Genomic DNA, 13,991 nt, shown 5'->3' on the forward strand with positions numbered 1-13,991 from the left:
AAACATGATTGTGTATGAGAAGAACAAGAGGCATTCAGAAATCACTTCTTTGTTTATTAATAATATAATCCTTCTATAAAATATCGGTTATATTGTAACATGTGGATTAACAACACTTTGTCCCAACATGAACAGTTTGGATATGTGTAAGACTGTGTAGAGACCATAGGTTTTTTCCCATTTATCCAATCATTTTTCTACATGTAAGTTGATTTGTCACATTTGATTTGCCTTCCTTGTGGGATAAAGACTATAAATGCGCGGAGACCTCAATGATAAATGCAGATGGGGACAGGCTAGATGAGAGGTGAAGAAATATGGGGCCAGAAAAGACCAATATTGAGGTATTACATATAGTTGAGGATAGGATAGTGTTATCCATACATTTTAATTTTTTTACTTTTCACACACTTTCTGTTAATTTATGTATTTTGATATTTTTCAATTATTTGATCCGACAGCCAAAAACTGAAAAAGACGTGTAAAAGATTAAAAAAAATGTGTAGATAGTACCATTCAGAAGATATACAGATTTCACCATCACTTTTATAAATTTGTTTGTAGTCTTGCTTGCTCATGTACAAAATGTGTGGCATCAGAGAATGCTTGCTACGCCAACTAGCCGAGGACCACGGCATAACAAAGGGGCTTGTAAGCTTCCACGCACCCACAAATACACGTATGCGAGTCCACACCGTGCATCGGATTAGGAGAAAAAGTAAATCATTTTAGCACTGACGTTTTCTCTTTCTGCACTTATTTCTTTGTTTTGTCTCGTATTCTTTTTTGAATTTATTAAATCTAACTACTAGAAAAGAAAATGAGTGCAGGGAAAAAGAAAGCGAGTATATTGTTTTCCATAAGAAAATAACATTTTTGTACGCGCACGTCTCAACTCTTCACATGATTTATATCTCATATTAAGAGTGAGATACAACATGAGGATATAAAACCGTTTTAGGAAAAGAAAAAAAATTGGATATAATGGGATATCTCTCTTTTCTTTATGTATTATAACGTGAGCGGATCACATGATGAGTTGGGCCGGTCTTGAGATTTCAGAGGTCATGTGCGAAAGTGAATTGAAGATCCTAAAAAGTACTGAGAAATTTTTTTTTGTTCAAAAAAAAAAACTTTAGTTTTCAATTGAACTTCTGTAAATTCTAATAAGACAAACAAATTTAACAAATCAACAAGTGGATAGGTGGCGTATTGTTTTTCCTTAACTATTTAGAGGTCAATATTCGAATTTTCATGTTATTGTGTGGAATTTTTATTATTTTGTGGAAGCTTATGCATTTAATAAAAATAAACTGAAAAAAAAAATGGACACAAGTTTCGAACCCATCCCCTAGGCCGATGTAAAGAAGCAATAATACCACTTGCATTAAGACTCAAGTTTGCAATATTCTACACATACTACTGTATATATGTATATGCATGCAAAGTTGAAAAATCAGGGGCCTTTCCAATTTGAAGGCCATGTGCAGTGGCACCACTTCCACTCCCTCAAGACTGGCTCCGATGATGAGAAATATAAAGATAACAGTATGGTCGATTACATGAAAGAATATCTCTCATTTCATTTATTTTTCTGTCATATCAATCCTTACCCACAAACTCGGCTCAATGTGACTTGGAACTAATAAGTCATTGCAGCTATAGTAATTAGTTTGATTACAAATTTCCATCCAAATTGGTGTTGCCTAGACTTATTGTTTGTCAAGGAATTGACTAATGACTAGGGATATATAGCTTAGGAATTAATACATTGAATTCACATCCAATCAAGTGTCAAAGAAATTACAAAAATAAAGTTTCTTATTAAGTTGATTAGAACAGTGTATTTTTTCCTCTACATTTGCAATTTAGATTAATTTAGTGTACTCCTTTGTGTCCGTCCTAAAAATTAGTGCATGATTACTTTTTAGAGTGAAGTTCTTATGTTCCTCAAGTTTTATTAAATTAAAAAATTTATAAAGTAACAACGAAATTCAAATGATTGTATATACACCAAATAAAAATTAGATTCTGATATGAGTTCATGTTTGACATTGTTGATATCTCGGTTGTTTGAAATCTATAAGTCTAGCAACTCATGTCGTGGCTATTGGTGAATGCAGGATTTAGAAGAAGGTTTCATTTGATTTATCGAGATATTTTTAACGTGACCACAACTACTTTTACGTTACATTACAAATTTAACCATACTATAAAATACGTATTTGTTTATAAAAATAAAATTACTATCTACATATTATAATAAATAAATTAATAACATCACATTAATTATCGTCGAGCCGACCACGTTTGATATTTTTTTAGCCAACTCTCCACAAGTTTTCCATCAAATTTGCTTTGTCACGAAGATGAAACAAGAACAGCAAAACTTCATGTAGTGTACTGTGCCTGGAATGGAAGGTCCATGTCACGTGGGGCAGCGACGAGACACGTGGCAGCGTTTGCAGCCGTATGAGCACCCATGGATCACGTGGACACGTGTCGTAATGTCGGTCGGGAGAGCTACCATGGATTTTGTGGTGGCTGTAAGGGGCCTCATCCACCACCCGCTAGGGTTGGGGTGGGAGGGTCCATTCCAACTCCTGCAACAAACAATCTCAAGGAAATATTTCCCCTCCCTCTCGCTCTCAGTAGTAATTGAGTTTATGGGCCTGGGCACGGTTCGGTACCGAGGTGGTAAATATGTAGAAAGAGACTGATTTCTCATGTCAAACATTCAAGCATGTTATGTTGTTGAATCTTAATGCATTCAATCATGCTCAGAATTGTGGTGTAAGAATATATGCATTTAAAGGTGTCAAACGACTAGGCCAACATCTCGTTAAATTAAGGCATCATCGGCCCAATCCGTTTAAAAGCGGTCCTAGTTTATAACAAGCGCTAGGTCGAGATTATGCCCCAACAAGTCAACCCAACCTGTTTACTAAGGCCTCGTTTCGCAGCTCGGACTGTATTAACTATTTCAGTCGGATAAGATAATTTGTCATCGGTTAGTACTGACTATTTAGTCGAGCGTACTAACTATTTAATCGGACGTTTGGTGCAGTACCGGATTAAAAACTCAATTCATCAAAGATTATCATGTTCATGTACTTCCTCAAAAGGAGATTGAAGAACATTTATGGCACTGAGTTTCACAATTTAAAACTAGCAAGAAAGATGGAAAAAGAGCCAGCTTGATTTTGTTTCCAGCGACCCGACTAATTAATACCGACGATTTGGAGTGTATAAGTTATTCGGCGTACGTCGTATAAAATAGGCCGGACTACATAATTAATCTGGTGCTAATTTAATACGGAATGGCACCAAACACCGGATAGTATTAAATAGTACTATCCGGTGTGTTATCCGGCATGCCAAACACACCCTAAGTGGGCCAACTCAAGTATGACTCAAACACGCATACTCCAACTTGAAACCGAGATGTCCATTTCACACTTTGTTAAAGCTCAAAAAGTAGAATAATTAGCCCTTGGTAGGCTTGGAATTGAAACTAAAATGAAATGGACTCAGGATTTAAGTGGTTCACCCCAAAACATGACTACATCCCCTGTGTTGCTCAGATTATATTGATTTCAAAGTTTACAAATAGCGCTCGGCTAAATTCTAGAATTCTATCTCCCTTAAGTTGTCTGGCCCCCTTACAAGAGGTTCCAACCCCTTTATATAGGCCCTCCATGAACTTAGAAAGCCTTGGGCTCACCTAGTCTTATTTTTCTAGCATTTAATGTGACACCTACATCAACTAGTGTGCTGACAACCTTTTTGACCATCAGTCGATATTCAGCAGTGAAAAGACACTTGCTCAGTCGGAATTGCACACCCTTCAAGATCAATGTGTGTCGAGCAACCTAGTCGGTCTTGATTAGTCAACCATGTCACTCCAAGCAACAGCCCAACCATCTTTACGTCCCATCGTAGACTTCTGACATGCGCCCTAAGTGGTGCTTGTGTAGGTCTGCTCCTAAAGATTTGTACCATAAAGTTGTCGGTCTTCCCACGTGTCTTGGGGGTCGGAAAGTACTTTATGTTGGTCAGTCGGACTATACTGGTGAGTGGTCCCCGTCTTTAATTTTGTTGAGCCTTGGGCTTCTTATTCTTCTTTGGGCTTTAACTTTTATTGGGCCTTCCGTGGCCTTTTTCCCATCTTTGCACTATTTTTAGGGTTGAAAAGGGCCATGCATTAACAAACCTCTATACACACCAGACACAGTGGTATTCCTTAGTATCGCTTGTATCGCACGGAGGTTTTGAGTTTAAATTTCCTTTTTTTTAGTATTGCAAAAAAAAAAAAAAAATAATACAAAAAGAGGAAGCGTATTTTTTGCCCAAACATTCTACGTAGTTATAGTGTGAATCCCAAACCGTTGATTATGTGGTACATTTTATAGTTAAGTTCTTAATTATTAGGAGCATAAAAAATGGATCGGCCCATACTAGGAACCGATAAATTATGCTTAATTAATTGTAGCTGGTAAAAATATCAAACCTTGTGGGGATAGGCAAGGAAGGATATCTTGTAGATAATAAGGAACCCAACTCAATGTTGTCCATAACTGTTGAGCTACAAATACATCTGCCATGAGCACTTTCATGCTCATAAACTAAGATGTGACAGAGTGCAACATCATCAATGTGAACATATCCCATCCTTCCATGCCACTTAAATTTCTCAGTTTCCCCTGCTTGATTGTTCAAACAAATAACCGTGTAATGTGCTTATAATCGAAGTTAAGTAAACGAAGAACTAGCGCGAAAAATCACGAAGATAAATCTGTAGCAGTAGTAGTACCCTTAAGCAGGCCAAGAACATCTGATGCAGTAGAACACAACTCAGGTGGCAAACAAGGCCCGATCACGAAGGAGGGTAGGACAGTAACCATATCAATCCCATTTTCTTTGCAGAAATACATTGAGCTTAAGAAATGTAATAGCACAGATCAATAAAATTCGGCATTACTTTGCTTTGCAGCTAGGTATTAGTATATATGAGAAGGGATGCATTCAAAGTTACGCTGAATTCGCCGAACAAATCTGTATTGGTTAGACTACACACTACAGTTAGCAAACAATCTGTACCAACGCAAAATTCTTAACAAGGACAGAGGGAGAGTATTGTTAACTAGACCTGAAGAGTCTCCCAGAGTTCGACAGAGCTCCAAGATGACTTATCCAGTGGTACATTGGAGGCGAAATCCCCATCTGGTCTCACCCTTACAGCTGCAGAAGATGAGGTGAGAACTACGCGCCTTAGAGACGGATTTTCCTTACACGAACGCAACACATTCAATGTGCCCTCAACAGTCGGTTCCAGGATTTCTGTCTGTGTATGCATGACATGAGTTAAGGAAAATAATCTTGTGGAAGACTATTAATTTTAGGCAAAACGTTCTCTTGTCCCGCATGCTTTGTGTTAGATTATCAATCTCAGCTATTAGTATGCCGAAACTTTGTTTAAATGTATGACTTGTATTGATGGTGTGACAACAAAACATGTTATATATTTGACGAGAAAAAGTTAAAACATGCAACATGCCTTGGGATCAGACGAAGGTTTTAAAACAGGGGAAGCAGAGTGGAAAACGCCATGGCACCCAAAAATTGCATCATCAAAGCTGCCTTCTTCCATCAAATCTGCCTTCACCAATCTTAGTCTTTCCTTAGTTCCTTCTAGCCTCCACAAATGCGCCAATTTCTTCTCATTTCCTTTGAACTCATGGAGAAAACCACATAAATTTTGTGTCGAAAAAACGAATCCAATGCTACTTCAAGCAAATTGACTTGGGGGTTACGGTACCCACCTGGATCCCTTATAGTCCCCGTTACATGATAGTCGGACAATAGAAGCCGCTTTATAAGCTAGGATGCCAGAAATCCAGAAGCCCCCTTAACGCAAACTTTGCATTTAGAATCGAGTTTTCGATCCATCTCTGTTCAAATTTAGCAGTGTTATAGTCCAATTGCATTCCAGGCCACTAGGTTTTATAAGGAACGTATAAAAGTAGACATCGTAAACATACATGCTATGTGCATTGGGATTTCTCACTAAGAAATGTTTAGGTAAGCCATCCTATGCCATGAGGGAAATGATTTTTAGCTTGAGCTATGGTTAGAAGTAGGCAAGTCATGCAAAAGTGATGAAGTCCGATGCCATATACCTCCAATGTGACGCCCGTCCTAATCACAAACGTCATATGGAGAAAAACTTACACTTGTATGATTCGCACGACACATGGTGGTAATTGTATACCTTCTATGCAAGTCCTCTTCCACAACAGCAAATCTCTAAATTGTAACTAGGTCCACTTTAACTCCAAAAATCATTCTGTGGGCCTGACCTCACATTGTAATTGAGACCAAACTCATCTACCCAATAAGGCAATATCGAAGCCTCATTGCTCTGAGGCCCATGTTTCTAGGGGCACTTTATTTTTAGATTAAAGATGAAGACGAAATTTAAACTCGAAAGACGAAATTTAAACTCAAAATCTCTTTTAAATATTAGAGAGAGAAATACTATTACACTAAATGCTAGCTGTTTCTAGTGACACCTTTTAAGTTGATTAGTCAATGAAATTGAATTCATTTATTTAGCTTTCCAAATTCTTTACCTTTGATGACCATTTTGTCTCACAGTACATATTATGAGCTTTGTTAGGCAATATGGTGAGTCCAAATTTCATGAATGATAGTTGTTGCCATTATACTATATGTAGATACGGCATTGAATTTCTTGAAAAGACAGGGCCATTGGACATATTGTAAAACTGAAATCATTACAAATCTTGATGTTCCTGCGTTCCAATTTCTAACTTCTATGTGTTTACTATGACAAACGGAATTGGAAAAAAAAAAAAAAAGGTATGGATTTCACCTCAAGCCCCGTAATCAAATACCTAAAAATTAGGATGAGATTAACTAAAAGTACCAGTTGATTAAATTTATATTTATTTTTAGCTTTCTCAATTCGTGACTTCTCACGTAGCGTTGGACGTGAAAAAATATATATATATAAAATCAATAATTTCAATTAAATCCCCTTTTTATAGAAAAAATAATAATTCCAATTAAATTGCGCCTAATGTAAGTACCACTTCCTATTCTCATTTGGTTTTGGTTTTGAGGCAATCACAATATATATCCAAGAGAAATAACATAAATATTTATATATAAATCACTTACAAAATACACAAGTGCAAGATTGTCTTGATGAATACGGCATTCTATTTTGACCTGCTAAATTTCGAATCCATACATTTTCCTCTCCACATATGGATTGGAGTAAAATATCAAAGAGGGAACAAATAAAACAAGAAGCAAAGGCCAAGCCACCGTCTTCTTGTTCTTTCTTCTCACTAACTCTATCTCACTCCTTCCAATTCAAATTAAATCCAAGACATTTCCTTTCTCCATTGAATAAATCACATATAAATAAACCAAAAATAAGGCATTTTCCTTACATTGATTTGATGCCCTACCCGCCGGTTTAAAACGGACCCCCCAATAACCCCAAACCCAACAAACCAATCTGAAAATATATAAAAAAATTCCAATTTTTGTCTGAAAAATCTGGTTTCCGCCGACGATGGACACCGGCGGCAACTCTCTAGTGTCGGGTCCCGACGGAGTGAAGAGGAAGGTGAGCTATTTCTACGACCCAGAAGTGGGAAATTACTATTATGGGCAGGGACACCCAATGAAGCCCCACCGGATTCGGATGACCCACGCCCTCCTCGCGCACTATGGCCTCCTCCAGAACATGCAGGTCCTCAAACCCTACCCGGCCCGCGACCGCGACCTCTGCCGCTTCCACGCCGACGATTACGTGGCGTTCCTCCGGAACATCACCCCCGAAACGCAGCAGGACCAGCTGCGGCAGCTCAAGCGGTTCAATGTCGGCGAGGACTGCCCTGTCTTTGATGGGTTGTACTCGTTTTGCCAGACCTATGCTGGTGGGTCGGTCGGCGGCGCTGTGAAGCTCAACCATGGGATTTGTGATATTTCTATTAATTGGGCTGGTGGTTTGCACCATGCTAAGAAGTGTGAGGCTTCTGGATTTTGCTATGTGAATGACATTGTTCTTGCAATTTTGGAACTTCTTAAGCAGCATGAGGTTAGCTAATTTGATTGCATAGTCTTCAAGTTTGAACTTTTTTATGTTTGGATTGTTGGGTTTGTTATGTTTTGTATGATCTCTGACTTGGGTTCTCAAAAATGTTAATTGCATAGTTAAAGTCTGAATTTTTTATGTTGGGTTTGTATTGTGTAATCTCTGAAATGGGTTACTGAAATTGTTAATGTTTTGCCTGAACAGCGCGTTTTGTATGTGGACATTGATATCCACCATGGAGATGGTGTTGAGGAGGCGTTTTACACGACTGACAGGGTCATGACGGTTTCATTTCACAAGTTTGGTGATTATTTTCCTGGCACGGGGGACATTCGTGATATTGGTTACGGGAAAGGGAAGTATTACTCCCTTAATGTTCCATTGGATGATGGGATTGATGATGAGAGCTACCATTACTTGTTCAAGCCCATCATTGGGAAGGTGATGGAAATTTTTAAGCCTGGGGCTGTGGTTCTCCAGTGTGGTGCTGATTCCTTATCTGGGGACAGGCTTGGTTGCTTCAATCTTTCCATCAAAGGCCACGCCGAGTGTGTTAGGTATATGAGATCCTTCAATGTCCCACTCTTGCTTCTAGGTGGCGGTGGCTATACCATTCGCAATGTTGCTCGTTGTTGGTGCTACGAGGTATACTTCTCATATTCTGTTTTACCTTTTAATGTTTCCAAAATATTTCACTTATGATATAATTGTGCACATATAGCATGATTTTTATTGCAAGTTATAATCTCTTGCCATATAGCATGTTAATGTTTTGTGATTGCATAATACGACTATAGTGCCTGGCAGATGACTACTCTTTAATACACTGTTGTAAATGTGAGATGCGTAGTTTCACAGCATCTGTATGTGGTGCATCTAATTTTTGTTTAGTCTTGAGTCTATGGAATTTGTTTGTTTTTGATATGTTGTTTGTAATACAGACTGGAGTAGCACTTGGAGCAGAAATTGAGGACAAAATGCCACAGCACGAGTATTATGAGTATTTCGGTCCAGATTATACTCTTCATGTTGCCCCAAGTAATATGGAAAATAAGAATTCTCACATGTTACTAGAAGAAATACGGTCAAAGCTTCTTGAAAACCTCTCCAGGCTGCAGCATGCACCCAGTGTCCCGTTTCAGGAAAGACCTCCTGATACTGAGCTTCCGGAGGTATGTTTCTGCAACTAATCATTTTCTCAGCTAATTTATTTTTCCATCTTCTATATTCATCAAAACATAATAATCATTTGACTGAAATTATTTCTTCTGATTTGACATGATACAGCTAAAGTGCATGACCTTTTCTTTTGTCTAAAGTCTAAATTGGTAACTTGTAATAGACAACTTCTTGTTCTCAAGATTTCTAATAACATAAGCTAACTGGTGCCTGCATTTACTCCAAAGCCACATTGTTCATGAGCAGAAGATCCAAATTTCTGTCTTTTTCTTCCATTTATTTGCTATCAAACTTACATTTTTGACATTCCTATGTTTTCCACTTCCTTCCTGTAATATGATAGTTCTTGTTCCATAACTGGTAGAATACTTGATGGAAGTCTCATAGACTTTTTTAATGAGTATAGTGATGATCCAAAAGGAAAAGTTGTGTATCTAAATAGCAGCAAAGCTCCATTCTGACTTTTATTAATCTATGTATAAAGAATGTTGCTTGCTAGTTCAAATCTATCTAATTTCAGTTGTTATTTGTACTCCACATTTAACGTTGTTATATGGTCTTGTATTCAATGTTTTAATATTATTCTTTGTGAAATTCTTTCAGGAGAATGAGGAACAGGATGACCCAGACGAGAGGTGGGATCCAGATTCTGATATGGAGGTTGATGATGAACGGTACTTCAATTTATTCTCCTAATTTGCTCTCATTATCTAGCACTTTTGTCTTTGCAATTTACTGATTTATGGTTTATACAGTAAGCCTTTACCAAGCAGAGTAAAGAAAGAGATCGTTGAACCTGAAGTTAAGGATCCGGTACGTCACAAATCATCTCTCGAGCTCAACTTTTTTTTGGGTGTGGAATCATTTAGACTATTATTCACTGTATTTGGCTGCCAATTCATTTGTCTATTCTTAAACACTACAAGAACAACAAAGCCTTTTCCCACTAAGTGGGGTCGGCTATATTTAAACACTACTACATTAAATTTCATGTATAGTAAAACTGTGCTCATTGTCTGATAATGGACAAGTGGTTATATTGTTTGTTCATGGCAAAAAAACAGAAACATATTGATGAAAGGCTAAAAGATGAAAGTTCCAATGCAATGAACCAACTCAATATGCACCATTCTTGACGGCTCCAACCTTAAACTTACTTAAACCTGGATTTGACTAGAATCTATTCAAACCATCCAAATCATATAGAAAGAGGAAGCTTGTCTCTTCATAGTGTTCCGTTGCTCCCCTCTATTATCCTGTCTCTTGTTTATTGTTACGTGAAGCCTACATTGGTGATTAGTAATGTTCCCTTTCTTTCTTACGAGAATATAATGTTTCCAGCTATGGTATCTACTGCTGTTTATGATTATATGTTTATATCCTGCACGTAGCATTACTTTCTTACGATGTGCTCATTTCCTTTGCTGTGCCGCATTTTAAAACTTACATAAACATGGATGATAACCTATTTGTTATGTTTATTTGCCTCAACATTATCTAATTCTGGTTGTTGTGGCACACTGGAGATCCAGAAAGGGACCTCGGAGAACGCTAGAAGCTCAGGCTATGATCCAGCGGTAGATGAGATAACAACAGGCGCAAAGGTGAAATTAACACATAAGTCCATTAGAACCAGGTTCCTCTTTCATAAGAAAACCCTCCCACTAATAGTTTTCTCTGTGACATTGATATTTGCAGGCTTTGGATATGGGATCTGGATCAGTGGATGAACCAACAACTGTGAAAGTTGAACAAGACACTATGAATAAGCCTGCAGACCAGATATAAACGTCATCACGATCAAATTTATTTAGGGTGACTTGATCACAAGCAAAGTCATTCAAACTTAACTGTCCATCGATTTGTGAAGTTGGTAATTTATTTGAGCAGTAGCATTTCATGTATCTTAGCATTTCTTGTATTTGTAAGAATTCAACGCTTGTTTAAACTATCATGGATAAGTACCCAAATTTGGCCTCTTGTACATGTTTTTTTCTTCACTGTTTTGAACTATTAAAAGTTAAATAGGAAGGCATGGAACTGTCATTATACTGTTGTATCCCAAAACCGAATTCTTTGGTCGGAACCCTAAAACCGTGCTGCTTTCAGGAATCGTAAGTTCAAATTGTTCAATCGGTAGTCCACTGCCCCTGATTTTGGTTCTCCAAAATCCAATTTTCCTTTCATTTGGGAAGATGGGATTAGAAATTTAGGATGTCGTATGATGTTCATATAGGAAGCATTTATTACTAGACTCAAACCTGCGTTATCCTGAATGACTGGGCGTAGGTGACCGATGTTTTGAAAAGTTTGGATGTCAGAAATTAGGATTATAATCTGCTTAACTCATTTCTTTACTCTAAAGATTTTTCATTTTTCATTAACAAACGATAACCTATACGGTATTGCAGTAAAACCAGTAACTATATTACAAGGCAAAATGGTAAAAGGAAAACCCCAGTTTGACGGTTTCTCTTCCAATAACTTTGTATATGTTCATGTGTCCATCAGTTGTATTTAGATTTGTAGTTGTTCAGGCAGAACCATCTATACAGAGTGAACTTTCAATTTCGCACAGGTCACTTGCATTAGATGTCCTTTCAGCTGAAGCACCACTTGAAGATATCCCATTTGCAGTAGGGGAAAGCACTTCAGGTTGTTGAATGCTACTAGTGTTTCCCTGTTTGAGTTTCTTAGTCTTCCCGATGACTTTTCTCCTCGTCTGTCCAGATGTAATCCACGAAGATAACCCCACAGCTCCAAGTAGCGGCAGCACAATACGATAATCTTGTGTCAATTCAAAATGCAACAGACTCCTGCAAGACTAGCACCATTCCAACCTGAAAATGGAATCTCTCCGATTGTCAACTCCATCCAGATTTTGGGATACCTTCAGAATTTAGCAGACAAATACCAGAAAGAGAAATAGTATATTCACCAAGAAAAGTTCGGACTTTTCAAGTTTACCATGGAGAATGATATTATGTACACTCCATGTCAATTGTCAAAAGACCATTCGACACTTCAGAACTAATACAATTGCAGGAAACACATTCTACTTCTAAAAAGAAAGGTATTTGCCACTGAAGGTAATGGCTATAGGTTTTTGGAAAATAACATTCAAATGTGACTTTTGTTCTCAGAAATTATCAAAAATAGGAAAAAAAAACATTATATCAAGCATACTAGTTGAACATTTCCAGATATTTCAATTTTGAAGGTAAACTATCTTCTAAATATGAAAATGACATAGAACAGTACCAGGCCGTATGCTTGCGGTGATGCTACTTCCAATATGGAAAAGATGAAGTATAGGATTCGACTGAGAACTCATCCGTATGCCATTCCTGTTGCTGCACCAGTAAAAAGTGATGGAGCATAGTAGCCTCCAACTAATCCAGAGGCTCGACACAATGAGGTTGCACCTATCTTGACCACTACCAACTGAAGAAACTGATCAGCTCAGAGGCCTTTCTCAAGTGGTCGAGATTCCAGCAAAATGTCAACATTCTCGAAACCCCGATAAAGAATTTCAGGATATGCCAATGCCATCAGCCCAATAGCCAAGCCACCCACGATAGGCAAAAAAAAAAATTTGGTAGGCCAACGGTCTTGTCAAGATTGTCAACAAATACCTACATGTATGATGTGCACTTTGATACAACAACAACAAAGCCTTTTCCCACTAAGTGGGGTCGGCTATATGAATCCTAGAACGCCATTGCACTCGGTTTTGTGTCATGTCCTCCGTTAGATCCAAGTTTTTATTCTTCTGTTGAGATCTCCATCTAATTCTCTGTTCTCTTGCAAGATAGATCCTAGGTAGCGAAAACGGTCACTTTTTGTGATCTTCGCTAGATTGCTCCGGTCATTAGTGTGGATAAGTATATAAATGGATAGAGATAGGAAAGCAAACACAAGATGTACATGGTTCACCCAGATTGGCTACGTCCACGGAATAGAGGAGTTCTCATTAATTATGAAGGGTTTACACAAGTACATATGTTCAAGCTCTCCTTTAGTGAGTACAAGTGAATGATTTAGTACAAATGACATTAGGAAATATTGTGGGAGAATGATCTCGTAACCACGAAACTTAAGTACCGGAGTGTGGTATCGTCTTGACTTGCCTTATCTGTCTCATAGGTAGATGTGGCATCTTCTCTGGAAGTACTCTTCCTCCATCCAGGGGTGATATCTGTAACTGGTGGAGATGCACAAGGTAATGTATCAATTTCACTTGAAGCTTACTTGTAGTTTCAGGCTTGGTCAAGCGCGATACAAACCATGTAGTAGGAGTCCCCCAAGTCGCCGAGCTAGGGTATCTGCTGAAAGAGGTGACAGACAAGGTAAGCAATCAGAGTTCCGGCTGATTGTTCACATTCTCCCTATCTTGCAGGCAGCATGAAGGATAAAGAGAAGAAAAATGAGAAGAGATGATATGGGATACTTTTGCTTTTGAAAAAGTAACTTTCCACAGGCTTATTCTTGAACTGGGCTGGAGGGTTTTCTGGTTTCCTCCAGAGTATAAGGCCGACTGAAGAATTTGAGGGTCAAAACAAGTCCATCAAATCTAGAGTACGTTCGACCCTGCTGATATGGGATACTTTTGCTTTTGACAGAGTAGTGGATGTATCGGCACGTGTGCTGTTACGCTTGTCTCCACATGCTTCCTTGTATC

The 13,991-nt window shown here is 38.1% G+C and overlaps 1 protein-coding gene and 1 pseudogene across 14 annotated transcripts in view; one reads left to right on the plus strand and one right to left on the minus strand.

The window, feature by feature from the left end:
* Positions 1-4,482: 4,482 nt before the first annotated feature.
* On the minus strand, positions 4,483-5,949 carry LOC126622700 (tetraketide alpha-pyrone reductase 1-like; annotated as a pseudogene).
* A 1,356-nt stretch (positions 5,950-7,305) lies between these two features.
* LOC126621385 (histone deacetylase 19) overlaps positions 7,306-13,991 on the plus strand; it is a 93,013-nt gene continuing 86,327 nt past the window's right edge. For 3 of the 14 annotated variants that reach the window (XM_050289881.1, XM_050289887.1, XM_050289889.1), the window contains exons 1-4: positions 7,311-8,134; positions 8,336-8,776; positions 9,073-9,303; positions 9,914-9,984. In XM_050289881.1, the coding sequence (XP_050145838.1) occupies positions 7,607-8,134; positions 8,336-8,776; positions 9,073-9,303; positions 9,914-9,984 (1,271 nt within the window). In that variant the 5' untranslated portion in view covers positions 7,311-7,606. Of the gene's footprint in view, positions 8,135-8,335; positions 8,777-9,072; positions 9,304-9,913; positions 9,985-10,065; positions 10,124-10,836; positions 10,915-11,008; positions 11,281-13,991 lie in introns of those variants that run through there. The other 11 variants (XM_050289882.1, XM_050289888.1, XM_050289890.1 and 8 more) reach the window with 8 other exon arrangements.

This window comes from Malus sylvestris, chromosome 5, assembly GCF_916048215.2.
Source record: "Malus sylvestris chromosome 5, drMalSylv7.2, whole genome shotgun sequence".
NCBI lineage: Eukaryota > Viridiplantae > Streptophyta > Magnoliopsida > Rosales > Rosaceae > Malus > Malus sylvestris.